A 25,322-nucleotide genomic window follows, 5' to 3' on the forward strand; every position below is an offset into this window, starting at 1 on the left:
TGTGCTGGGTTGTACGCGGTACATGCGTGGGAACACCAATGATTACCTTTTCTAGCTATCCATGGTTTTCACTTCTAATGCGCACATGCGACCAGTAAAATATCAGTGGCCGCGTCCAGCCTACGTCCTGAGCACTGTAAGTTCCGCGCTGCTGTCATTTTGAAAACACCGCGATTTCAGGCCACCCATTTAAGCATTCTGAACTTGCCGTGGTGCAAAACTGTTGATAGCAGATGCCGCCGCGCGGACATGCCGCAGCAGGCTCACATAATCACGCTCGGACGGTCTTTTCTTGCGTGGGACGTGGGTTGTTCGAACGGGGCCACTCGGCTGCGCGATGTCGTAGATCTAACGCAGGTACCACCGGCATACAGCAGGCGGTCACAGGTCAGCATTACTCGAGAGGATTTCGCTACCGTGTGGAAAGGCTGGCTTGGTGCCCGCATACGGCAACGTTCTCGCACATTCTGATAGTGCTTCTAACTCTATCAACTCTGCTTCATCTACGTTGTCGACCCAAGAAATTCAGGCATTCAGGGCTTTCGGCAGTGACGCTATTTCGGCACTTTCGGATACGCCATACCGCCAGCAGCGGCGGCTTCCGCAAGAACGAACAAAAAAATTCTTTTATACAACTTCTAGCAAATGAGTGGCTTCCTAATTTTTTATTAAAATGTAAAAAAGTGTGCTTTTTGTATTCTACTACGCAAACTAATAACAATTGCTGTTAATATGACGTCACTATGACGTATATATGACGTCACGCGGGGCAGGAGCCGCTGCGAGGGGGCTAAATCTCGTGCCCCGCGCGGGGTTCCAGACGCTGCCTTTTTTCTATTACAACACAATAACAATAGTTATGAACAGTAGATAAAGTGCTTTTATTTTGTGTCGATAATTTTTTTTTATTAAAAATGAAAACGGTTTGAAAAGCCTAACGACCATGCATGCACACGGCGCATTGTGATTGGCCAGCAGCAGCCCGGCAGCTTTTGAGGAGCACGAGGAGGGCACGCGCGTCTCGTAGTCGCGTTCTACGATTTCTCGTGCTGGAAGATTTCATTTCTGTGATTCCATCGATTCTGTCCAGCAGGAGGTTTGTAGTGCCACCCATTACGACCCTGAACGCGGTTGGCTCACGGTTACGTGTGCAGTCTGCGTCGCCCGCTCTGTCCACTCGAGTGAGTCCCTCGGCGCTCGATGCCCCGTTCCTTGTTTTGTCGAGGTTAATTTTCGTTCAACAGCGAAAAGGTCAGATCGCGGTCAGAATTAGGCTTGACGCGCTCTTGTCCTCCGTCTTCTTGTTTAGGTGCCTGCCATCTGAGCAAGGAGCTCTTAGCGCGTATTTCCCAGTTGCCATTTGCTTTCAACGTCTGGTAGTCTCTGTGCGTGCAATTTCTTTTTTTACACAGTTATGCATTGTCTTGCAGCGCTCGAGCCCGCTGATGCACGCTGCCACGTCAGCGGTGGTCCCCATGCGAGACGGGAAGACCCATGGGAAGACCAGACCCGCGCCTAAGCTGTCATTCGGCTCGTCCAGCGGCGGCTGTAACAGCTCCCTTTCGTGAGTATGCGGCAGCTTGCTCTCACCACAACAATGCTCGCCATGTCTGCTCGGCGAATCGTATGCTTGAAATATCTAGAGCCCAGTGAAAAGTGTGTCTCAACGGCGGAAACAATGCTAAAACAGACACGGGGCACGTCTCATCGCGGAATACCTGCGCAAGTCTCGGGCAGCCCCTTTAGTCGTCAATTTACTGCGAGAGTCTCCTGTTGCCGATTGCTGGCCATCGTATTAGGTTTCAAAGCCTTCTATTCGCACTTTCCAGCGAATATAGGTGGCGCGACGGGGTATCCAAAATGGAGGACCGGACGATGATCGGGACGTCGCGTAAGCGCGCGCATCTGGAGAGAAAAGCCAATCCGGGCCCATTAGTGCCTCTTCAGACCATCTTTCCCCTTGCCGATGATACACGAAGGTGCTTTGTCGAAGGCGAAGCAGTTTATAACGCCAGTCACAGCGTATTGCGGCATCAGGGAGGCCACCGATGACATGCTGAGCATCAAGGGATTGTGCTTGCAACCGAATGGCGTCACCAGCCAACCGCACTGCGTGAACGTTTGTTGCCACTGCAGGTTCTATAAAGGGTGCTACACTTCCATCCATGCTCGTGAAATTGTCAAGCGCACTTTACGAATATTTATTAGGCGCCAAGCAGAGCTCGGTAGAATCAACCGAGCACAGCGTTTTGTTACTGCCACTTGCACAATTGTGTCGGGTGAAGTGCGAATAAAGCCAGTAAATTATAATTTTGTTAGCTCTTTTTACAGGGAAAGATCCAACGGCGTTTGTGCAAGTTGCAGGTAATAATAAAAATACCGAAACTAAATATCAAACGCTGACGCCTCTACGGCAGGGTCTGATACATCAGCTGTGCAGTGCTTTCAGCGCTCTGTCGGAAACGACGATGTCACAGTAACAAGTTTATTTATTTATTACAAATACCTACATCGCCCATTCCAGTGGGAATTTGAGAAAGAAAAAACAGCAGCAAGTTCAAAACAGTAATCACACATAATGCTAAAAAGAGAACGAAGCACAAGTGACCCAACGAAGCGCAAAATACAACTGGAATTCATTAATTTAAAAAAAACGAGCACGTTAATAACAGAACCATGACGTTCTCCTGTAGTTCTTGCCTTCACTTTCTTCTCCTGCGTGCGCATAGGAATGTTATGTGGCGGCACATCGCCTTTCTTCTACCGCGGTTTCAGTGGCTGCAGACCACCTATTAATAAGCGACACAACTGCCTCCGCATCTGCCTCGGCCTCCCGAAAGGGTCGTCGTGCCTAGGTACGATCGCTGAATCTGGCTGTCTGCCTCTGGAAGTGATTCGACTCCAGGAGACTGTGCGAATACATCTGCGACATCGGCTGCATGCCAAGAGCCGTATACTAACACGCATGGTTGAAGATGATAATTCGAGTTTCGGGCAAACACTCAGGACATTAAATCTTTTTGTTCCCTCCCAGGCACCAAAAGCAATGCCGTCTATAATTTTCCACCCTGGACCCTCTCGCCCCTACATATCAGATGCAGCATCCCCGGAATCGGCTCCAAAAAGAGCATGCCTCAAAGCGTACTCTTACAATTAACACTTCGGCATATCAGCTGGCTGTACTCGGACGCAAACCACATCTTCACAGATGGCTCCTGCACACCTGAGCGCAGTTCCTCCGGAATATTTATTCCCTCTACTGGCCAGACGTTCTCCTATCGCCTCGAGCGTGCGACATCATCGATGACCGCCGAGCTTCACGCCATCAAGGAAGCTATACGCTACATTTTACGCCAGCAGCCAAAGCAATGGACTGTTTTCACAGACTCGAAGGCGGCTCTCCAAAACCTGCGACGCAGCGACTGCTTCACCCTACATGAACATGCCTCTCGCAACGTCACATACCTGCACCACCTTGCCAACGACGCTGGACACCGCATAACGTTTCAGTGGCTTCCCGGTCACTGTGGTGTTTTAGGAAATGAGAAGGCGGACGAAGCTGCTCGCAGGGGCCTGGAAATGCGCAATGTGAGGAAGATTTTTTTCACTAAGCGTGATGCCAGAACTATGGCGAAGGCGCTTGTTTTAATGGAACGGAACCGCCTCTGGTCCCTTCCAGATCACCACCATGCCGTCCTACGCTACATAGACCCTGAGCTCAGGATGAGGCTGCCAGAGGTACTTCCGCGCCGATTAGAGACATTATATCACCGACTTCGTCTCAACGCAGCGCTTACGAAGGCATACCTTTTTCGACTTGGTGTCACCACAAACCCTTACTGTGACAACTGCGGGTCACCAGAAACCGTGAAGCATTTGCTGCTGGAATGCTCTGCATACATACACGCAAGATGTAGTCTTGCGCAGAAACTAGAGCGCCTCAGCCCAGGACCAATGACCTTGAAAGTACTTCTTGGTCCATGGCCATCTCCACCAGCTCAACGCAAAGTACTGGAGGCGTTGTTCGACTATCTGGACGAGATTGGCGTCACTGCAGTGATTTAGAGTTTTGAAGACAGACTTTGTAATCTTACTACTCACAAACTGAGTGTGCTTTTCTTGTTATTTTTCTGTCTTCTTTTATTTCTTTTCTTTCTTCCTCTTTCTTCTGCCCTGTAATCTATGGGCCCTTTTCTTTCCCCCTCCCCCTTCCCCCGCCGAGTAGCATGTCGGTGTCGCAATTCCGGCAAACATCTCGGCTTTCTTTTCTAATAAAGAGCCTTCTCTCTCTCTATAAGCGACACACTCAACTTTCAGGATAAGCACACCATCAATCACGAGAGAGCGAACTAAACTTAGGGAGATTGCTCCAGAAGAAGTACGCTTTCGTGAAGTGACTACTGCAAACCCCATTGTGTCACCTTTTCCAATGCGGAGCATAATTATCCAAACCTTTTTCATCTCCAGCAAAGGTATGAACGCTGTCTTTCCCCGGCACTGAGCGATTTCTATACTGCGGTGCACAGCACATACGATTGCTTTTTGGTTTTGCGTTATCAATCCCCGTGTTTCCGAACGCTCCGGCTGCCTTCGCCGGGACGCCTATCATCTACAAATAGCTTCGGAAAAAAGGCGCGCGGCGGCGCCACCGTTGCTGGAAAGTGCGAATACATTAGCTGATGTTAGTCACCGCGCATCTATTCTGCCGTTTCACCGGCTGCGTTTATGACATCCTAGATTGAAATGAGTTCCAGTCCCGGCTGTATTATGAAACAGCCGGAACCACTGGCTGTAAATCTAAATTTTCAGGCTTGTGTCCAGCCAGAAATGGCACGTCTATCGCACCATTCCCAGCTGGAAAAATGCCCACTTCTAACTGGAAGTCACCGTTTTCTTTCTGGAAATACCATTATTTCCAACCAGAATTGTATAGCTTACTAGCTGGAAATTTTCTTGCTGGATTGTGCACCACTTCTCAAACAGAATTTTTTTTTTTTTGCTGGATTCTGCCCCACTTTTCAGCAAGAAATCACTTCTAAGTTATTTCATGCTGGATTCTCCTCCATTTCCAGCTAGAAATCACCTTTTTTTTTTGCTAAGTTTTGCAGTAGCGCGCTTTACCAAATTTAATTTTTATGTACAACATTCTGACCTGAAGTCGTTTGTAGCGGACACCAAAACACCATCAGCATTTCTGAATAATAAAAAAAAAACTTCTGTGTGGGTTTTTGTGCCCTGAAGCAGCAACACAGAGGCCAGGTTAAAAATTTAAAACTACATTGTCGTGCCATATATTACATATTTTCAGCCTTGTCGCTTGTGTACCCAGAACATCCACAGGGGCCGGAACCTCCACCTTCTTTGGATAAATAGTCCTCCCAGTCATTCAGGTAGCCTATGAAAAATAAGGCATGATGAAAAACCACGTTGTCAAGTGATTTTGTGAGCTTTGCAAAACTGCCAATCAAACCATTTCCATCTTATATGTGCTTATTAGAGTTCTCAATGCCACTTTCTGGTCATTACACTGGCAGTCTTCTGGGTTGCAAGCCTCTTGTACCACATTCTGCGACATAGACGTTGCCTATCCGATGCTAGAAAAAAACAGATTTATTATAAATGCGCTCACCTTGTAACATATCACATGTGACTGCCGCACTTCAAATTGTTGACGGCGCCGCATGGCTCGTGCATTAATTATGCTGGGTTTATTAAAACAGACGCCGATTTCTGGAACGCACTAAGACCTTTAACAGCCACTTGCGCACTGTGCACAGGCCACCGGGATATAATAACCAATGACCCTGTCGAACTTTAGCGAGGCACAATGCACTGTTTTTACCAGAGTGCCACTCCTGGTGCAAAGTTGCTGCAGTGATCAAGACTGCGTTAGGGCTATAAGCGTGCACGCATTTTGATTCCGCTTCCCTCAAATGCCCAACACTAAAGAAAGCTACAAAGCTCATAGATTTGACCTGTATTTGGTAGTATCAGTGCATTTGAACAGTACGCAGTCCATTGTTGCAACCACATCTTTTTCCGAGCATTTAACTTTATCGACAAGCGATGCAAATAATGCGAAAGCGATCCTGTCAACGTCTTCCACGAACAGCACGAGCACGAACAAAACTTCTGTAGAGAAAAGAATTGAATACACTGTCAAAAGTTTAGTCTAAAAGAGGACATAACACGCGTTACAGCCACGTGGTGTGGGCCTCTGCACGTATGCCAACGAGAGCAGTCGGACACGTATTAAACGTGTGAAATGGCGCCGGGCACAGGCACATGAAAATGTAGTCCGTGCACAATTAAAACAATTTTGAAAAGGTTGTTGCTTTCTAGTTTGGGATCGCTTATTGTTGAAGTGATTTATTTACATTGTAAGGTGATTAGCACACTTTATGTTGTGCACTTTAAAAGCTCAAAGTGCTACAATGTTCATTTCCAGGAGCACCTCCGGCTGTGGCTGGAAGTATCTTTTCCATCCAGCATTTGGAATTCTATCTCCGGCTGGAAATCTTTTTTGGACGGGTCACAAATTTCCCGTGAGAAAAAGAAATGTGTTCTGGCTCTAATTCAATATTTCTCACTGGGAAGGTTATGTTTCAAACGGGAAATTGATATTCACAGCTGGCGCTGGAAAATTACACTGGAAATGCGGCTGGAAATCCTCATTTTCAGCATGAATATGCAGTCCATTTTCACCTGGAATCCTTTTTGATTTGATCTGGAACGATGCGGTTAAGATAGCAGGGGCCACATCTGCTGATGACGGTCAGTTTGAAATGGTGTGCACATGCACATCTTCACTGTCTTTTCTCGCATTTCTTGCCACCACGGCTTCAGACTCTCCACTGGTGGTGAGGAACGATGTAAATCAGTGTTGTAAAGCAATGCTTCAGAGCATGTCGAGCCACAAAATCGGGATTTTGCTTCCTATGCCTTGCTCTGCAAAGAAAGTGAGAAAGGATAGTGCAGACTAATCTGGCCACGCATTGTCAGCCACAGGTTATCTCAAATTAGGCCTTGTGAGCAGATGCCAACCTTCCAGACTGGAATCCGCCACTGACGAGCGGTTCGCCACGGGCTGAAGTGACGGTGGTGCCATACAACGGCCGCCCGGTCCCTATAGCACAACAATGTCAATGCTGCTTTGCCAGCCTGTGGTAGCGAGCTCAATGAATTCAAAAGCTCTGTTTGTGGCGCCTGCTTCCAGTAAGTACTGGTGGAGAATGGCGGACCATCTGACCACAATTGTGCAGATCGCTACTTTGAAGGGGAGAAGTCAGGTTTAAACCGATCATCCTCAATCATGTTCAGGGCGTGAAAATCAGGTAAAATCGGGTTTTACCCAAAAACGAACAACCCTAATTATGCACAGTTTCATTTACTTGTGCTCTTGGTGCACAGTGTAGCTATAAATGTACTGTCGATACATTGACCGTCTGCAGGGGGAGTATGTTGCAGAAAAAAAGGCTGTAGTTCTTGTTTTATCAGAACTATCCAAAAGAAATTATGTGAGATATAATTCAGAATTAATTGTAAGAATGTGTATGTGTCTTTTTTCAATGAATATGGCAGGTCATCGTACAAAATTTCACGTAGTTGTCCACGTAGTTGTCCACCGATAGAGCTTCACTGCTCTTTCCCCGTTGTAGCAGTAGCAGGGCTCTAAATTTTTCATTGGCATACATCACAAGGCACAGTCAACAACCAACACTCGCGATGCCCTTCCACCGCAGGCGTGCTCTCTGGCTTGTGGAACAGTGGTGGGGGCCCCACGCTCTGGGGAGGAGAACGATGGGGAGGGGCCCAGTCCTGGCCGCCTGGTGCTTTGGTGCCCTGGGCAGCTACCTGGTGGCCTGCTGCCCTGTGCAGCAGCTGGGCTGGCACCAGGCGCCCGAGTGGGGCCACTCCTTCCTCTACTATGCGGGCTGGGAGTGCCACTACTACTCCCCCTCTGACACCGCTGCTCCACCTTCCCCTCCGACCCTACCCCTTGACAGTGGCCTTCGAGCTGGCCCCTTCTCCCAGGTAAGCCATGTCCTCCCCTAAAATGCACAGCCAGGGCTTCAGAATAACTCCAATCACTGGCTTGGTAGTTGCCGGATGCAAAAGATTGTTAGTTTGCTTGATATGTTGGCGAAATGTACGGCTTCTCCCACTCTGTACCAGCCTAGAAAGGGCTTGGGAGTCTTCAAGTAGAAATGCACTCCCCGGGTGGCTGCTGGTTGGAATTCCTTCCTTAGGGTTGGTGTAATGCGACCCGTCTGAGGACAACCTCAGTGGCCTGAAATGAAGAGGAAACCTGTCTTTTGCAGAAGCGCAAGGGCAGCGAAGAAAAGGAGAACCACCGTGGCTCCTGCTCCAGTCGCACCACTCTTCCTGGAGCCCAGAGGGACAGAGCGGGCAGGGCTGGGCACGGCTGGCAGGCCAGGCTGTCCCACATCCTGCAACAGCTGCCAGCCATTCAGGCTCTGGAGGAGCCTGGTGAGCCGGCAGCGAAGCCGATGCTGGGGTCTGCGGCCATGTTGCTGCTCCAGTCTGCTGCTGTCGTCCTGGTGGGGTACGTGAACAGCCTGCGATCGTTCCTCACTCATTCAAGGGGCCCTGGGGAATGGCTACTGGCCTAGCACACAGCTTTCTATGAGGCGTATGTTGTGCAAATGTATCTGAATGGTGCAAACCTGTCTGTCGGCGTCGGACTGATTGGTTGGCTTTGTGCTTGGCACGTGACATTCCCCATCTTCCCAACTGCAAGCATTTAAGGTGCATCCAATAAAGTTTCTTTGCCTCGGGTTGAAGACTGTGTAAGCTTAGCTGACAATTAAGTACCTTTAGGGAAATGCATACAAAGTTGCAGTGCATGGAGAAATTAAATCATTATTTGACATGTGAACGAAATTTGTATGTGGTACGGCACTAAACAAGTGTTTCAATTTAACACAATGACTCCTCAGCTGGAAGCGCTCCTCAGGCTTTTGACAATTTGGAGCATGGCACACAATTCAAAACAATGTCACTCACAGTAACCAAAGTTTGCTTTTTGTGAATAGATGCAGCAACAAAATGTGGCATCTAGAAGGGAAGAAAGGTCACAAAAGAAGAATAATAAAGTGAACAGCGCACAAAATTTCCAACTGCGTAGTACGACTTTCCCGTAGGAAGCACGATACTGTTGAAACCAAAGAAAAAGGAAAACAGTTACGAAAGCCAGACAGAAGTTCTAAATAAATGCCATTAGCACGAACGCCACTTGGTGAATGAATGGAGGACGAGTGTAAAAAACTGTGCCTCAACCGTAGAAATAATTCTATCAACTATTTCTGGTTGTAGAGCTCTGTGTGTGCATGCACGTGTAGTAGTTGTGGCGGGTTGGCCTTTAATTGTGCCAGCATTGTTCGTATGAGCAAGCTGTGTGGATAATTTTGTCTGTTATTAAGGAATAATTAAGGGAACATAACTATTTTGGATGCAGAGATGGCATCAAAGTGCTATTAGTGAATTTGGTGTGGCATCACTGCGGCAGTCTGTGACAGCTGCAAATGGCACATCTCCTTTTCTTCTTTGCACACTGATGACTGCAAGGGGGGTTATGTCTGTTGATATACACGATGATGCAGTCAGAAATGAGAGTTTGGAAAAAAAAATTGCTGCAGCGTCCATTGAATATTCTAGTGCCATATTTCGTTTACCTTGGCACTTTTGCAAAACTAATTTGGGAAGAATGCATGCCCCTTTTAGTAATTGCATGGTTTTCTTGGGATGTCTCCAAGAACCTCAGTGACCACAAATGCTGGCAAACATGAGCACATACATGGGGGTTGGGGGCTTCTAGATCCAACATTGTTGAGTAAAAAGAAAGTGTTATGCATATTTGAGACAAAACATCAATACATAGCTGGTACTAAGCAGGGTTCTTCATGTCAGCGTTAGCATTGTAACTAGACAGCTAGTTGTGGACAAAGAGAAGGCGAACATGTGGCCTTGAAGATGTCAAGGTATTTGCTTGTGTGCATTGCTAAGTTTGAGTGACAATCAATTAAAACTTCCGAATGTTTGAAGATCTACAGTGCTGCAAATGCTGAGAGTGCAGTGCACTCTTGAAGAAACAGCAAACACAACGTACTCGAGGTATTACAGATTCCGAATGTTTACGTACGCCAGTGTCCTACGAAATACGCCTTCTCTATGGAATGCAGTTCAGTCCTCTATCTCTGGCTGCACATGCTTGAAAGAGATGCAACAGACACGAGGCGAAGAAACGTTGCTTCACTTCCTGAGAGAGTCTTCCGCAAACCTGTCAGGGTTTCGTTGACGTCACAGGGGAGTCCATTCTCGCACCCGCTTTGCGCAGGCAGTGGAGTGACCGTGGGTGGCAGAGCATTACGACGTCGCTGCTCGCGGGAATGCCGGGTGAACCAGCCCGGCTGCTTCCGCATGGACTCCAAGGTATGAGAGCTGGGCTTCTTGGGGACACCTTCTCTTTGTCTGCGCTACAAGCCCCGCATGTGGCACGCAGTATGGGGCTGTTTAATAAATGATTGTAGTACAATGTGAGGTCTGCTCACAAAACTCTTTTTTAAACTTTCATCCTCCTTATAATCTTTACTGCACTGCCTTGAATTTGCTGGAAATCAAGCGGGAGACGGCGGTATTTTTTTACGTAATTTGGTGGGAATCGTGACAGCAAAGTAATATTCATCTTGTACAGTGTGCATCAATTTCCGTCAGTCCTCTTCTGGTTCGGTGGTGTCTTCTTCGTCGAGTCTTCTCACTTTTTTTACTCCATTTTGCATCTTAAATGGTATCCTTCTGTGTGGGTGGGCCACAGGCTTTACATTCGTCTTGATCTGAAGCTTGACCTGGATCAGTTTCCCGAGTCCAGTAAAGAGACTTGGAAATTCTCTCTCAGGATCAACTCTTGACTTCTCTTCTACACCATACTGCAGCTGTACAAGTCCAAGGTTGGTCGCTGTGGTGTAACTCAGAAGGGATGCGTGTTGTCCTTTTATGACGTACACGTTGGTCTTCGTTGCACGTCTTCCTGTCCTTAATTGTTACTGTGAACAGTCCCATCACTGGAAAAGCTTGGATCCCTCCGTACAGAACCAGGTGAATGATGGTCTCCTGCAAGAGCATTTTCAGAATGTCTCTCTACGCTCCTCCTCCAATCACATCAACTCCCGCTCCAGAGTCCACGTAAAGTTCCCTTTCTGGCTCCTTCTATCTCCACAAGCACGTTAGGAACTTTTAGAGTTGTTTCCTTGCATGCAGAAGAGTTCTTCTGGATCATCTTCTTAGTTGTTTGTCTCTCTGACCATTCGCATCTCCTTGGGCGTTTGGCACATTTTGGCAAAATGGTTCTTGTTGCAACTGTAGCAAGTGTGGATCCCCACACCGGACATTTCTCTCTGCCTCCCTCGTGCGGGCACTTTTCTACGCAGCATGTGCGTCTGCCACTTGCAACTTTTTGTTCTGCTTTCTTCTTCTGCTGTTTCGACCACTGTTTCTTCTCTTGGGTCACCTTGTTCACCGCAACCGGCACTTCCTTCTCTCCATGTCAGCTGCTTGTCTTTCAACATTCTGAACGCTGCGACCTTTGAGGAGTAACCGCTGCAGCGGAATGTCTGGGTCCCGCAGAGCATTCCTTCTTGGGATCGACGACGTGGTTCCTTCTATCACTTGAGACTCGGTTATATATTCTGTTGATTTTTGCTTAGCTTGTCAAAACAGCTGCCTTTCAAAGACGTTTTTGGTGCAAAGTGAGCCTTCGGTTTCGCAACAGCCATGTCAGAGAGCCCCGGTGTTCGAAAGAGTGAGAAAAATCTCGTGGACGGCTTCTCCGGCTAGGTTCAGCAGCAGTGTGCTCTTTTTATCTGATCTTCTGTGATGTTAGCCGCAACGAGGTAATTTTCAACTCATTCATCTCGAGGAGACTGATGTCGCATCCACATGCGGATTGAAAGGAAGAATGGTAGGAACTTGGGCTTCCATCCTGAAGGCTTACTTGCTCTCTTTCGCTGCCTCCTTTCTGTGGGCTCGTCTTGTGATCTTGCCCTCGAGTTTCTTCTGCAGGCGTGCTGTTTCGCAGGGTCTTCTCGGTATCCCCTCAGGGATCCCATCCTTCGCGCCCGAAATTTGTAGCGTTCTTGCTTCGTATACGACCCGCCGTGGTGGCTCAGTGGCTAAGGCGTTGCGCTGCTGAGCACGAGGTCGCGGGTTCGATTCCCGGCCGCGGCGGCCGCTTTTCTGATGGAGGCGAAAAGCAAAAACGCCCGTGTGTACGAGATTTCGGCGCACGTTAAAGATCCCCAGGTGGTCAAAATTAATCCGGAGCCCTCCACTACGGCGCGCCTCATCGCCTGCGCTGCGTCGGCGCCTACAATCAATCAATCAATTGCTTCGTATACGTAGTTAGACTGATATTGGGTTTATTGAAAGCGAGAAGTAAACGTACAACCTAGTGTGAGCGCGCTTCTCTTTTCCCCCGTTTGACCACACATCACGCGCCATCGCTTCGGCCGCCCGTGTTTACATTTGGGTTCCAGTTTTCACAGCGCGCGTGTGGGGAGGGTGGCGCCATCTGGTTTCTCTGCTAAGCACCGCACAGTCTATTCGTAGGTTGGGCTTAGTAGTGGCTAGTGTAGCAGAGGCCAGGGCCCTCCTTCGAACCGAACCGAACTTTACCTTCCCACCACGCAAGAGGCAAAGCTTGAAGAATGTGGGTGGGAAGGCCAGCCAAATGGCCGGGAACCATATACCAGAACTTGTAGAGCTTGTTGGTTCATCTCTGCAGTAAGAAGGGAAGGGCACCAAGCAGACAGGGATGAAGGTAAACACGAACAACATGAACGGGTTGGAAGTTGGCGCCTGTATCTGTCGTTTGTGCCTACCTTCGTTCTCCTCTGTTTAGCGCCTTTTCCTGTTTACTGCACAGGAATGACAGCCTGGCTGGTAATTGTGTGTGCAGGTCCACCGACCCCGAGCAGCGGGTCCGACGACCCCGAGCGGCTGTGCCCCCGTGCGTGGCCACTGCAGTGCCCCTTCGCCGACGGCTTTGCTCGGCACCATGGACTCGATGCCCAGCAGCGTGCACGGCTTGCAGTCACGGCAAGTGTCCCAACACCCCAAGTGGGGAGTTGAGCCTCGGGGGTTTTGGTGGTGATCCTTTAGCGCTTCTTAAGTGCGTAGCACTTTAGGGGCTCGCCTTGTTGACGTAGCTCGCTCACTGGACCCAAGTAGAGGCACGCAGTGTTCCGTCGTAGCAGCTGTCGTCAGGGCGTAACCTAGAGGCTTCTAAAGCCAAGCGGTTTATGTATTCGTAAGCGTTTGAAAGTCGCGAACCGCTGCCGCTTGTCATACATCTCCCCGTTGTTTGGCACAAAGAAAAATGTAGGTACATTTGAGGCAAAATATACGAAATTAACCGGCACCATCCACATTCATTTAGTTAGGAGCGCTTCTTGGGTTGTTTTTTGCAATGGTAGGTGAAAAAAGTGGCAGTGCAGTTTCAGGCAGGGGCCGCAAGAGTGCTGCAAAGGCGGGAAATTTGAATTGCATGGGGCGGTAGCAGTGAGTGGATAACGGCGCGACAGCCCATTATGGCGAATCACGGCTCTGCACTTCCGGCAGCTTTCACATTGAGTGAAACAACTTCTCTTCTTTTTTTTTTTTTTTTTAATCGTTGATCTCTGGTAATTTCAAACCAGAAATGCGTGTGTCTTTAAAGGTGTGTGAACAACGTAGTTTCAGTTTAAATTGTATTCATATGAGGGGCCGAATTCTCTAAAACGTGGGTGTCATTTTGAAGCGACGCGGTGCTGACATGCAAGTACGTGTATTCTAGGGCTGGGGTGTCGTCTGGAGGGGAGGGAAGCCGACAAAATCGCGCAGGGAGTCCCAGGAAGACAAGCAAGAGGATGGAGCAAAGCGATGCCTTAACGATGCTCTTCAAAACGACGCCAGGGTTCAAGAATTTGGCCGCAGGAGTGGTGCTTACCAGGAAATTCAATGTCGAATACTGAAATCTTAATTTAAAACAAGAAGTTTCCTGGTTCATGACTGCAACTGCGCACAAAAAAAATTCAGAGCCCTTTCACCCCGTGAAGAGGGGTGGCCAGCAAAGCTGCGGTGCCGAGCCTCCACGTGAGGTTTGACTGGGTCGTAGTCCAAAGGGTGCACGAAGCAAAAACACGTTTTTTTTTTTTTAATTTGCTATTGAGCATTGTTCCTGGTTGTTAACTGAAAGTCAATTCCTGTCCAGTCACTGCTCCTTGCGCACGCTCAGCACGCATCTTCACGAGCCACGTGAAACGGCTATCAAGCGGCTCCGATGCAACGTCAGACATGGCTACTGCGAAATTGAAGCGCATACCTGGGCCGGGCCGGCGCCAGTCCGTCTGCCGCAGCTATGACGCCACACAATTCAACACAATCCACTTTATTCCAATCCACGCCAAGCCAAGTTAAGCCAAGCCAATCGAATCGCATCCAATCCGATGTCCCTCGCGCTTGCGCAGAACGTCCCTTCACAGCACACGCGAAACTGCTCAACCTCGGCCAGTGTAGCTTACGCTACAAAAGACACAGCAATCGTGGGTAAAAATTTACTATACTGCGGGTATGGTAATCACGGCGCATGCTCCATGAAGGCCCTAGGACGTTTTATTTTGTTAATTTTGTATGTTTTTTTTATGCCCCGGGGGTGTGGCGCGCAGTTTTCCGATTCCGGGGATTTGAGTGGGCTCCGCAACGTGGCGCTAAGCTCGCTAACGATTCCTGTCTACATCGCTCTGGGACCGGAGACAATCTGCTGGATCCTAGCCATATACAGCTTTGCTGTAAAACTGGACCAAGGGACGAGAACACACACAACGCAGGTGTGTGTGTTCTCTTCCCTTGGTCCAGTTTTTTGTGCGCAGTTGCAGTCAATGAACCATTTTCAACTAGCCTGGCTTTCCACTTTGCTTTTAAGTTTCCTGGGCTTTGCATACCTGCACCTGCACCTTCGCCGAGGGTTTGACTTTCTACGTTCTCCAAATCACCGAGGGAGGCTAATAGTTTTTTCTCCACTGAAACCTCTCGGAAGGCACTTATTTCTCTTCCATTAATGTCGTGCCTTCCCCAAATTACCCCTGGCTTTGAAGCAGATTGTGTGGGCTTGTTTCTGTCCTGTGCAAAGGCAGACTTCCGGGTTGCATACGCCGATCAGGTCATGACACGCATGGCAGAAGTGGGCCCAGATTCCTCTGAGCAAGAGCAAGTGGAAACGTAGCTGGGGTTATTGATACTGGGCATTGGCTGCCTTTTTTAGGCTTCCACAACATGGTGGCTTGAAGTTGAATGCCTACTGCAGGGTTTGGGTTGGCTGAGGGAGCAAGAAATTTGTGATGCTGCTACTTGCACCAGGTATTCGTGATGCACAACTGACTGGGGGCATCCAGTCTGATTTAGACGGGGCAGATTAGAAGCAGAGGTGGGCAACAGTGGGGGGCTGGGAGAAGCATTCATATTCCTAGTTAATTTGGATATTTGGAGTTTGAGCTTTCGGTTGGATTTCATTCAGAGTCCTACTCACCTGCCCTACTCAGACTGCATGTCCCCACTCATCTCAAACGGTTAAAACAAATCATGGATGGAGGGAGGGAGGGGGGGAGAGAGAGAGAGAGAGAGAGAGAGAGAGAGAGAGAGAGAGAGAGAGAGAGAGAGAGAGAGAGAGAGAGAGAGAGAGAGAGAGAGAGAGATAAATATGGGTTCAGACTACCAGACTTCAGGTTGTCTCCATTGAACACTCGCTAAACTCTGCTCTAGTGCATTTTTCATGTACCAGACTACAGCTAGCTAGCTAGAGAGAGAGAGAGAGAGAGAGAGAGAGAGAGAGAGAGAGAGAGAGAGAGAGAGAGAAAGGGGGGGGGGGGGGGTTCAGACTACCCCAGACTTCAGGTTGTTTCCATTGAACACTCGCACACTCGCTAAACTCTGTTCTAGTGCATTTTTGATGTACCACACTACAGCTAGCTGTTCCTTAAACAGGGAGCTCATAGCTGCTTACATGCTTTGAATGGGACAGCATTATGAAAAGGGGAACCTGTGAATCAGCTGTGAACCTCTGTTGGCACTTGTGGTGATGGGAATACGAAGCAAAGAATGATTCTGTTTGATTAGTTGGAAGTTGAAATGTCACAAGCATGCTCCATCAGGGTTTAAGGGTGTAATCGAAACCCATGACAATCCTCGCATTTTAAAAGCTTGTTTTCAAGGCCTTGAAAGTGTGGACTTCTTGGAAATCTATGAAAATTCTTGAATTTCTGCAATTCTTTGTTTTCATAGAAACATAGACGCAACATGAGGCTGCGTAAGCACTGAGTGAGTGTCTGTTGCTTGGTTGATATTCTTTGGCTTGCATGTTGCAACGCACTGAAAGCGCTTGTCTGTGGAACTCCAACCAACAATTATTAGAAATTCTTGAAGAAAACATCATTGAACCCGGTGTGTTCAACAGGGGGACTTGTTTGGCGACAAGTCCCTTTCTTGAAACGATGGCTCCAGCGACATTCTCATTTTTCGACAATTTCGCATCATTTAGAGCCTTCATCTTTAGAGCCTTCATCATCATTTGGGAAGAGGGGGGAAATGTTTGAAATTTGGTGATTCAAGAGGTCCAGCTGACCAATTGAACTTGCTGCGCGGCATACAATGGCCGTGAGGGATTATATTCCCGCACAAGATAGCCAGCAGCAAACTTGGCTGGAATGTTTCAATACATCGAAAACCAATGAGCCTCTGTGCTTAAAGCACACCAGACATTGCGTCTAGGGTCGATTGCTCAGGTCGATCACTAAGATTTGACCGTAATGTTAGCAGCTGTGCAGGCCCCTGAGTGGAGAGTTCATCACAGCTGTGAAGGGCTCTTGGAATCGTCAGATTTAGCGAATTGAAGGCCAGGCATTGAAAGAACCACGCAACGAGAAATCAAAGCCACGTGATTCCAGTGCTACAAGCAGGACTGACAAAGAGCAAGAATTGCAGGCCGAAATCGATTCAGCTAAGATGTTGCGCAATGCTGATCTTCTCATTTCAAGAGGGACGAGCAAAAAATACTTCGCTGATGTGCAAAGGGGCCAGAGTCTTCTGAAGGACGGCCAGAGGAAGTTCTTGGAAGCTTTGTCAAACCTGCGCTCTTTGCACAAAAAGTCCTAAGCCTATCATGCTGATATTTGGGTTTTATGTTTTGCTTGTACAATGTTTGTTTTCTTGAACTAGTGCTTCTAAGTTTGCAATAATTTTTTTTTGGAAAAACCAACTAAAAGCTTCTTTTAGTGCTGTTATAATCTGTGTAATTCCGTGTTGAGGAATTGCATGGCTCTGATTAGTAGTCCTTACAAGACAATTTTAATGGACCACAACAACCTGCTCCAAAAGCTGGAAAGTGTGCTCCGATTCTCCATTTTGGCTGCTCCAAGCACTGCTCCAAAAATCCAATCGCCTGTTCCACTACTACGCTGTGGGTGAATTTGTGCCGAGCAAACACTGAAGCATTCTATTCGCTGATGCTCGTCTGTGCATGTCACTTTGTCGGCTGCTTCCTTGACACTTGTGTTTTCTTGGGGAGCACAAGTTTGCTGCAATAAAAGTTAACTTGTACAAAAGCCTTGCTTTCTTCTCACTCCGTGACAATAACTTTTGTGCCCATTTTGTGGACATGGCATTGTGCAAGAGTGGCTGCCTTTTAAGCTCGTTCCCTGTGCTTTCCAGGTGAACACTGGGGCAGTTCCAGTGCCTGGGGTCCTGGCTTCCTGAAGAGTTGTTGCGGAGACCGCAGGCGGCCGCTTGTACATGGACAATCCCTGGGCACTGTGGCAGCCACGCTCCAGGCGCTGATTTACTTTTAGCTTTGTACGATTCGTAGCGCGATTGTTGCTTGAAATACAAATTCTAGATTGCGAGCCGTGCGAGTGTCGTTCGTACTTGCAATGCGCAGGCTCTTGTAAAACGCATGGTTGCATCTGTTGCCTGTCCAAGCCTGGCAGTGCGAGGCGATCATGCGTGAATGGCCTTTCTTCTTCGAATGGCCAAAAAAATGTTTAACAGCCAGTCATTTTGTTTTCCACAGTTAGTTGTTCGGGCAAACGTAAACTTGTCTTAACTCCTTATTGTGTGTTGGGGGTTCCTTTCTTATCAGGACTGGGAAACGGGCAAGTTGGTGCGGTTCACATTCTGCAAACAGCGCAAAGACAACACACTTAGAAAAAGGGCGAGACCGGGTGCGCGTGCTGTCTTCGCCTTTTTCTAAGTTCGTCGTCTTTGGGCTTTTCGCACTATAAACTGTAGAATCCCATTGATAAATTAAAAAGAAAAGAGGGGGAAAACGTACTATCCGCTCTGTGCGAATATTATACGAACCGTGATGTGTACACAGGCTTTCAGGTGGGCTTGATATTCTTTTGGAGAAGGACAAGGAAAATGAAAAGGCTTCTGTATGTTGATCCAGGTTTTTCTTTTTTGCTGTGTCCGACTGTGTACAGCTTGGCTCGTATTTGCTGGGCCTCTTAGCGATACATTCAACCCAATGAAATATAGCAGCCTGAAGCCCTGTTGTCTCACACAGGGGCTGTGCACTTACTGTATATGTGGTGCGCATGGCTTGACTTGTCGCTAATTTGCCGCCTATAACCACCTAGAGCCCAAATAAGGGCAACAAGTTTCCCTTTTGTGCGGTTATTGGGCACTTCACCAGATGTTGTAGATGCCTATGGCTTTTCTGCAAAAGCGCTAGTTAATGCTTGCATATGGAGCTCTGATGGTGGTTCAGTGGCAGGGTGATTGTTTTCGTAGCTCTGCTAGTGCCTGCATAGCTGTGGCTTTGCATATTAAACACTTTGGTTATACTGGTTGTTTACTGGGTTTGTTAACGGAGTACTGGCAGCAAAATTTTGTTACATTTTTATTGCCTTTTATCGATGATTGATGGCCTGGTAAATACGTGAGAGCACGATAATTACATTATTGAACAGCTTGAAAATCCTCCCTTTCATTATCCCGTGATTTCAGCCTGGGGGGCACATGTCAGAACCACGGTATGACCTCTCCGCTTTGTGAGGATGTCAAAACACTGTGGAAACTAATGGAAGCGTTGTTTTGACCACCCCGCCACCGTATCTGAGCGGCTCAGCTGCCTGACGGCGTTAGGCCTACCATTGCGACATATTTGATGACCGCTTTTAACAAAAGTCGTGATGGCGACTTCGGTAACGATCCTGGGCTATATTATTGGCTCGTTTCCCGTGTGTGGAACTTTTTTTCCAAGAGTGCCTTTCTGAGCAGTGGTTATGCCTGTAGCTCTGGCTGCATGCATCAGTTTGTGAATGCACCAGCGCCCACTTGACCCAGTTGCACTTGTGAAGTTATGTCACGAGTTTCTGATGAGCGCTGGAGGCACACGGCCGTGTCACTTCTTCCCGCTACCTCGGGATGATGGCACACAGATGTCCATTTGCTGCATGCAGCTCCGAGTGCTGTTCTGCCTTCGTGATAAATGAGATAAAGTTGTACTGTGTTGCACGCGTTGCAAGCCGCTCATATTTCAGCCAGGACATCTGTTGATTAAAGAAAGCTGTGTGAAAATAATAACACCGAAAATTGGTGTCAGTACTCCTTTAAAGATTAGATGGAAACATTGAGTACAGGCGGCTACATGGCTGATCTATAGAAGGGAAAGAAGTGGCAGGTGTGGACAAAACTTATGCGTCGTCTGCTCAAAGTTCAGTTGTGTGCTGCCGAAGCTTGGAGCTGGAGAGGAAACTTAAGGGCCACGTGTCGGGGGATGTTCCGGCCAGTGGCTTAATTTTGCTTGCTGCGTGGGGCCTGGCATCTACACATTTGGCTTGGCAACGTGACATCTGCTAGCTCCTCTTGTAAGGGCTCCCACATCTCAAAGAAGTCAGAGGTATTGTGAGGGAGTGTGACTATGTGGACTGTGTGTACATTGCGGGTGTATGGAGTGAGCTGACATAATCCGAAGGCTTTGAAACGAACGTTTCAGGAGATGTGATGTCACAGCTAGGATAGGGATGATGTAACCAAAATGTGTTGCGTGGGAGCAGGGCAAGCGGCAGGAATCGTAATAGATAACACCTTTCATAGTCTGCAGACATGTTAGCTGGAGCTTGAAGTCGTATGTCTCACTCAATCCAACGTTTTCAGCCAGGCACTGCTCATTCCTTTGTGTAACAGTATTGTACCAGTTCTCCGAAAAAGCTAAAGATGGTATTGTGAGCCAGAGACCCCCACCCCCTCAATCCTGCTCTTTCCCTTCCCCTTAACACTAGAAGAATGGGAGGCTATGCTGCTCAGTTCCAACCCGCAAGTGCACGAGCGTGTGATGCAGCTGGCCAAACTCACCGCTAGTGCCTACGGACTCCTTGTGTCGACTGGGGGAAGGCAGTGTGCCAGTGCTGTGAGCCAGCTCCTTTTAAATGCAGAGCATTTCTTTAACTCACGATGTCACCCGCCGGCGTTGGCGTGCCTCGGCATCCGCAACAGCCGTTCCAGGTGCGTCCTCTCCCCCACTCCTCCTCTCCCGCATCACGCTACCCTCCTTGCTCTCAACAACAGGTCCGCACCCCTCCCCCTACACTATATAAAAAAATAATACTTACCGGCGCCTGGTTTCGATCCCACGACCCTGCGGGTGGAATGCAAGGTACATGGTACCCTACCCACTGCGCCACAAAGCCGACACAGAATGGAAGGCTACGAACGCGCCTTATATCCTTGACTCATTCAAACTACGTCAAGAAGCTGCTGATACAACGCATTCACTACCTGTGGGCGGAACGCGAGGTACATGGTGCTCTTCCCACTGCACCACAAAACCGACACAGAATGAAAGGCTATGAACGCGCCTTATATCCTTGACTCATTCAAACTATACGTCAAGAAGCTGCTGATACAACGCGTTCACTACCACCAACTCCCCGAACACTAAACGTTAACGCAATACACCCACCCCCTATGCAACGCATTTACTCGAGTCCCCCTCGCGGGGAGATGGGCCCTTTTTTTCTCTTGAGCTTTGGGTCAATAAAGTTTTCACCAGTGCTCCTACAACATGTTCGACTGCAGTGGGTGGCTTTGATGGCAGCTTGCCAATTTCTTAGAAGCAGCTCCTCAAACTGTCACGAACGTGAGGTCAACAAATACGCAATCGTTCACAGCAATGACACATTCGCATCAGATGGTAGCGCACTAACCCGTCCAAAAAAGGCAATCATCATCATCAGCCTACCGAGGTCCACTGCAGGACGAAGGCCTTGCCCACTGACCTCCAACCGCTCCTGTCCTGCGCTGCTCGAGTCCACAGTCTGAATTTCTCAATTTCATCCCTCCATTAGGGTCAATGGCCTTCCCCTTCTTCTATACCCATCTCTTGGTGTCCGGTCTGTTACCCTAATAGTACACTGGTTGTTGCAACCATTTGATGCAAAAGAGTCCTTCCTTCTCTCTCTCTCGTCCATATGAGCAGTCCCGTGGCTGTGCAGGTGGCAAGGGGCCCTACTGCCTAACTTCCACAAATAGGTTCACTGTCTCATGGTCTGTCCCTATAATCTGTGAGGGCGCCCCCCCCCCCCCCCCCCGGTAATACAGCCCCCTATATTTTTATCCTCTCCCACATATTTCTCCACAACTGCTACAATATTGTCGCACCAACCTACCAATTTGTATATTGATGCCCCCTCTCCCCCCCCATCCACATCCCCTTCCCTTGAGCAGTGGGAGTCTGCGCTGAGCACCTCGGCGCCGGATCACCAACTCGCCTGGATTCGTCACAGGCCCACGGCCTCTGGACACGGGAGGCTGACCACATTCCTTTCCCCTTGCCTTGATTGCTCAATAAAGATGGTTTTACCACTATCCTTGCATCCTCGCATCCTACTGCGCGCCACTACAGCCACCACGTACAGCTCTTCACACCTCGAACTCCATTCAATCGTGAAAGATTTTCAGCCGTGGCAATGAATCCCCTTTAATTTTTGGTTTCTGAGCAGACTAAACTCCTTCCCCCTGCAAAATAGGGCAGCCGAAAGGTCCCCGCGAAACAGTGCAAATTGGGCCAGCGCGCAAGCTGCACAGCGCGGAGTTGCACATGATTGTCAGTTTTGTCAGGAACCTGAAATAAATGAAACCTAGCTGGCACGTGAAACCTGCCCTGCTTTAGAATAATCAATATCGCCTAACAAGAATACGCATGGATCATGTTATTGCAGATCAGACATAAGCGCATCTCAACACGCGAAAGGAGAGACAGAAAAAAAAAAAAAACTATTTTTGAAGAGCCTGGGTTTCTGAGGTGTAGTGACCGACAGCTGCAGCTTGCCGGTGACATATACTGGCCTCGGCCGCTCGTTCCGTTAGCTTCTGAACCTGCAGGTTGGGAAATGGGTCTTTGGGGCAATTCCACATGAAATGAGTGATGGTGTCTTGTGCACCACACGCAGGACAACTGGGTGAGGGGAACACAGTTGGATAAATCAAATTCAGCCTGGCGCGACATGGTGATGTATTAGTCTGCATGAGGCGCCAAAAAATAATTTGCCTGCTCAGAACCGAAACCGAAACAATTTGCTTACTGTACCATGCGCATGGGTTGTCATAGGTATTATTATGCGCTGTCACAAATTTATCTCCCGCAAAACCATAAGAATAGTTCTGCGCAGAAGTTAATGCGCTTTTGTTTTGTATCTATGGAATGACCACCACCCGGCGCATTGTGAAGCGGCAGCCCGGCATCTTTGAAGTGCACGAGCCATGGCACGAGCAGTGCACGAGCGTTGCGTTCTACGATTTCTCGTGCTGGAAGATTCCATCGATTGTGACCTGCAGAAGGACGTTACTGCCTCTCATTGCTCTCATTACGACCCTCAACACGGTTGGATCACGGTTACATGCGTAGCCTGCGTAGGCCGAGTTGCTAGCTGTGGAATCTGTCCAAGCGGGCAGAGCATTTGCAACCGGGGTGAGTAAAGCGCCGCCCGATGTCCCGTTGTGATGTCGAGGTTATTTTTCATTCAACAACGGAATGGTGCGCTTGCGCTGCCCTCTTTGGAATTAGGCTTGACTCGCACTCTTCGTCTTCTGTGTTCATGTTGAGGTGCCTGCCATGTGAGCAAGAGCGCGTATTTCTCAGTTGTCATTTGCTTTCAACGTCTGGTAGTGTGCGTGCTTTTTTTTTTTTTAACACAGTTATGTATTGTCTCGCAGTATTCGAGCCTGCTGATGCAGGCTGCCACGTCAGCGGTAGCGCGAAGCAAGACGGGAGGACCAAACCCATGTCTAAGCTGTCATTCGGCTCGTCCAGCGTCGGCTGTGACAGCTCCCTTTCGTAAGTATGTTCTCGCTACATTAGCGCTTATTTTGACATGTCTGCTCGACAAAGTGTCTGCTTGAACATCTTACAGCTTCGTTAAAAGCGCACCTTAATGGCGGAAACAATATGAAAAACAGACGCGCGGGCGTGTGTCATTGCTGAGTACTAGTTGGGCAGCCTGTTTGCTGGCCACCGTATGAAGCTTCCAAGCCTCCTATGATAGCTGATGTTCCTAGCAGGGCTTCTCTTCTGCTGTTTTACCGGCAACGTTTATCTGATGCTGGTAGCGCCGGAAGGATTTCCTTTACTTTTCAGATTAAGCAGGCTGAATTCCAGGCTAAACTGATCACTATAGGCAAACGACCCTGTACTCTGACAGAGAGCTCCAGTACGAACGCTACTCCATTACGCCCCCGTCACGGTTTTTTGATGTGACGGTGTCGTCAGGAGAAGGTGACGGCTGTGTGAATGATGGCTAAGAGTGCCGGGACCACGTCTGCTCATAACGTCTGCCATGAGAAGGCATGTCCAGCTTGATCTGCAGTAGGCCGGCATTGACCTTTCTTGCCCTGGCTTACCACCGCGGCTTCAGATTCTGCAGTGGTGGCGGGGATTGGTGTAATCGCACAACAGTGATGATGTAATTTGCGCTTCTAGCAGGTCACGCCAAAATGTTTTGCTTGTGCTGCCCTCTGCCTTAGCACTTTCAACGACGAGTGCAAACACTGAAGCTTCGATGACTAGTAAGGCGAGGAGGGCCAACGCAGACTAATGTGGCCATGCATTGTCAGCCACAAGGTAGCATCAAACCAGTTCTTATGAGCTAGGTGTCACTTTGGGAAAGATGTGACAGCGTGCGGATGAAACGATCCAAGCCTGCCCATCATAGAGAACTTTGAGCGGAAAGTACACAAATTCATGCGAAGTGCACCAGCCGGGTGTCCGACAATGGGAGAGGGGCCACCAGCTCTGCTGCTTCTCCAGCCGTGCACCACTAGAGCAAGCTGCGCTGACTTTTTTTTTTGGCAGCATTGTGCAAGTAGTGTTGCCTAGTAATGGCAAGCAGCCGCCAGCTTGTGCAAAAAAAGAGGAGCAGTATTTATACAAGCACCACCCCTGTTACAAGGAACAGAGTGTAAGGCGTAGCCACTAACCTGTGGGAATGTGCTATTCCGCCTGATTTGTATCCCCCGATGCAGAAATCGGGCATACGACCGGCGTGCATAATATTGAACCCTCTATGCAGGAGAAGGCATGTGCAGCTTGGAAGCCCCCTGGACACCATTCGGAAAGCGTTGTCATTGATAGGCTCCTCTTGATGCCCATTTTGTTGACGCTGTAGATGATCAGCGCCGGCTTCCCCTGCGTCGCTTTCCTCCACCTCTCGAGTTCGGCGGTCGCCACCTGGTCCCGCACCTTTTGTCGCCGGTCGTGTCGTGGGGGCTCGGTGAGGCATGCCGTACCGCCCTCCGAGGCCTTTGGTGCGTGGCGGCATGCCTCACCGTGATACACTTGAACACCTTGTAGGCATGTAGGAACACCTCGGTGAGGCATGCCGTAGGTGATACACTTGAACACCTTGCACGCCCATTGTCCATCGGGAATCTGGCTGAGCCACTTCTCGAAAGCCAGCTTGGCCACCGCCTCGCGCGCCTCGGAGGACCACCCCGCATGTCCCCCTGCACCGCCTCATTCGGCACAAAGCCGTGCACACCCAACGCATTCCGCCCAGCTTCTCGCTGCCTTGTTTCCAGTGCCTGGCGGGTGAACGACGACAAGCAGAGGACGGTGTTCCCAAACGTGAGCGCGGGGTCCGCCACTGCCTTCCACAGTGCCCGGGACACCTCGAAGCGGTTGAAGGCCCATAGGGTGCGTGACCCGAGGAAGGCCTGCCGAGCAGCTGCCATCGCCCGAAGGTCCTCCTCGTAGGCCACGCTGTAGTGGAGTGCATTCG

General features: G+C 49.0%; 2 protein-coding genes across 5 annotated transcripts in view; both read left to right on the top strand.

Moving 5' to 3' along the window:
* Nucleotides 1-1,075: 1,075 nt before the first annotated feature.
* On the top strand, nucleotides 1,076-17,946 carry LOC144172545 (uncharacterized). Its single transcript, XM_077701222.1, has 7 exons — nucleotides 1,076-1,096; nucleotides 1,431-1,564; nucleotides 7,743-8,034; nucleotides 8,322-8,566; nucleotides 10,358-10,452; nucleotides 12,974-13,113; nucleotides 17,758-17,946. Exons 2-7 carry the CDS (start codon nucleotides 1,446-1,448, stop codon nucleotides 17,800-17,802), a joined length of 936 nt encoding a protein of 311 aa, XP_077557348.1. The 5' UTR covers nucleotides 1,076-1,096; nucleotides 1,431-1,445; the 3' UTR covers nucleotides 17,803-17,946.
* A 4,835-nt stretch (nucleotides 17,947-22,781) lies between these two features.
* The window catches only part of LOC144172543 (uncharacterized), a 37,530-nt gene continuing 34,989 nt past the window's right edge, over nucleotides 22,782-25,322 (top strand). For 2 of the 4 annotated variants that reach the window (XM_077701218.1, XM_077701219.1), the window contains exons 1-2: nucleotides 22,782-23,017; nucleotides 23,263-23,383. In XM_077701218.1, coding sequence (XP_077557344.1) covers nucleotides 22,810-23,017; nucleotides 23,263-23,383 — 329 coding nt within the window. In that variant the 5' untranslated portion in view covers nucleotides 22,782-22,809. Of the gene's footprint in view, nucleotides 23,018-23,075; nucleotides 23,164-23,262; nucleotides 23,384-25,322 lie in introns of those variants that run through there. The other 2 variants (XM_077701220.1, XM_077701221.1) reach the window with 2 other exon arrangements.

Source organism: Haemaphysalis longicornis, unplaced genomic scaffold, assembly GCF_048455015.1.
Source record: "Haemaphysalis longicornis isolate Haplotype H1 unplaced genomic scaffold, Haemaphysalis longicornis Haplotype H1 scaffold_23, whole genome shotgun sequence".
Lineage (NCBI taxonomy): Eukaryota > Metazoa > Arthropoda > Arachnida > Ixodida > Ixodidae > Haemaphysalis > Haemaphysalis longicornis.

Excerpts from the sequence above, each read along its gene's own strand:
- LOC144172545 (XM_077701222.1), top strand. The coding sequence starts at position 1,446 with ATGCACGCTGCCACGTCAGCGGTGGTCCCCATGCGAGACGGGAAGACC. Across the intron at positions 1,565-7,742 it reads GGCTGTAACAGCTCCCTTTC|GCGTGCTCTCTGGCTTGTGG; the intron begins GTGAGTATGCGG and ends CTTCCACCGCAG. Across the intron at positions 13,114-17,757 it reads GTGCACGGCTTGCAGTCACG|GTGAACACTGGGGCAGTTCC; the intron begins GCAAGTGTCCCA and ends TGTGCTTTCCAG.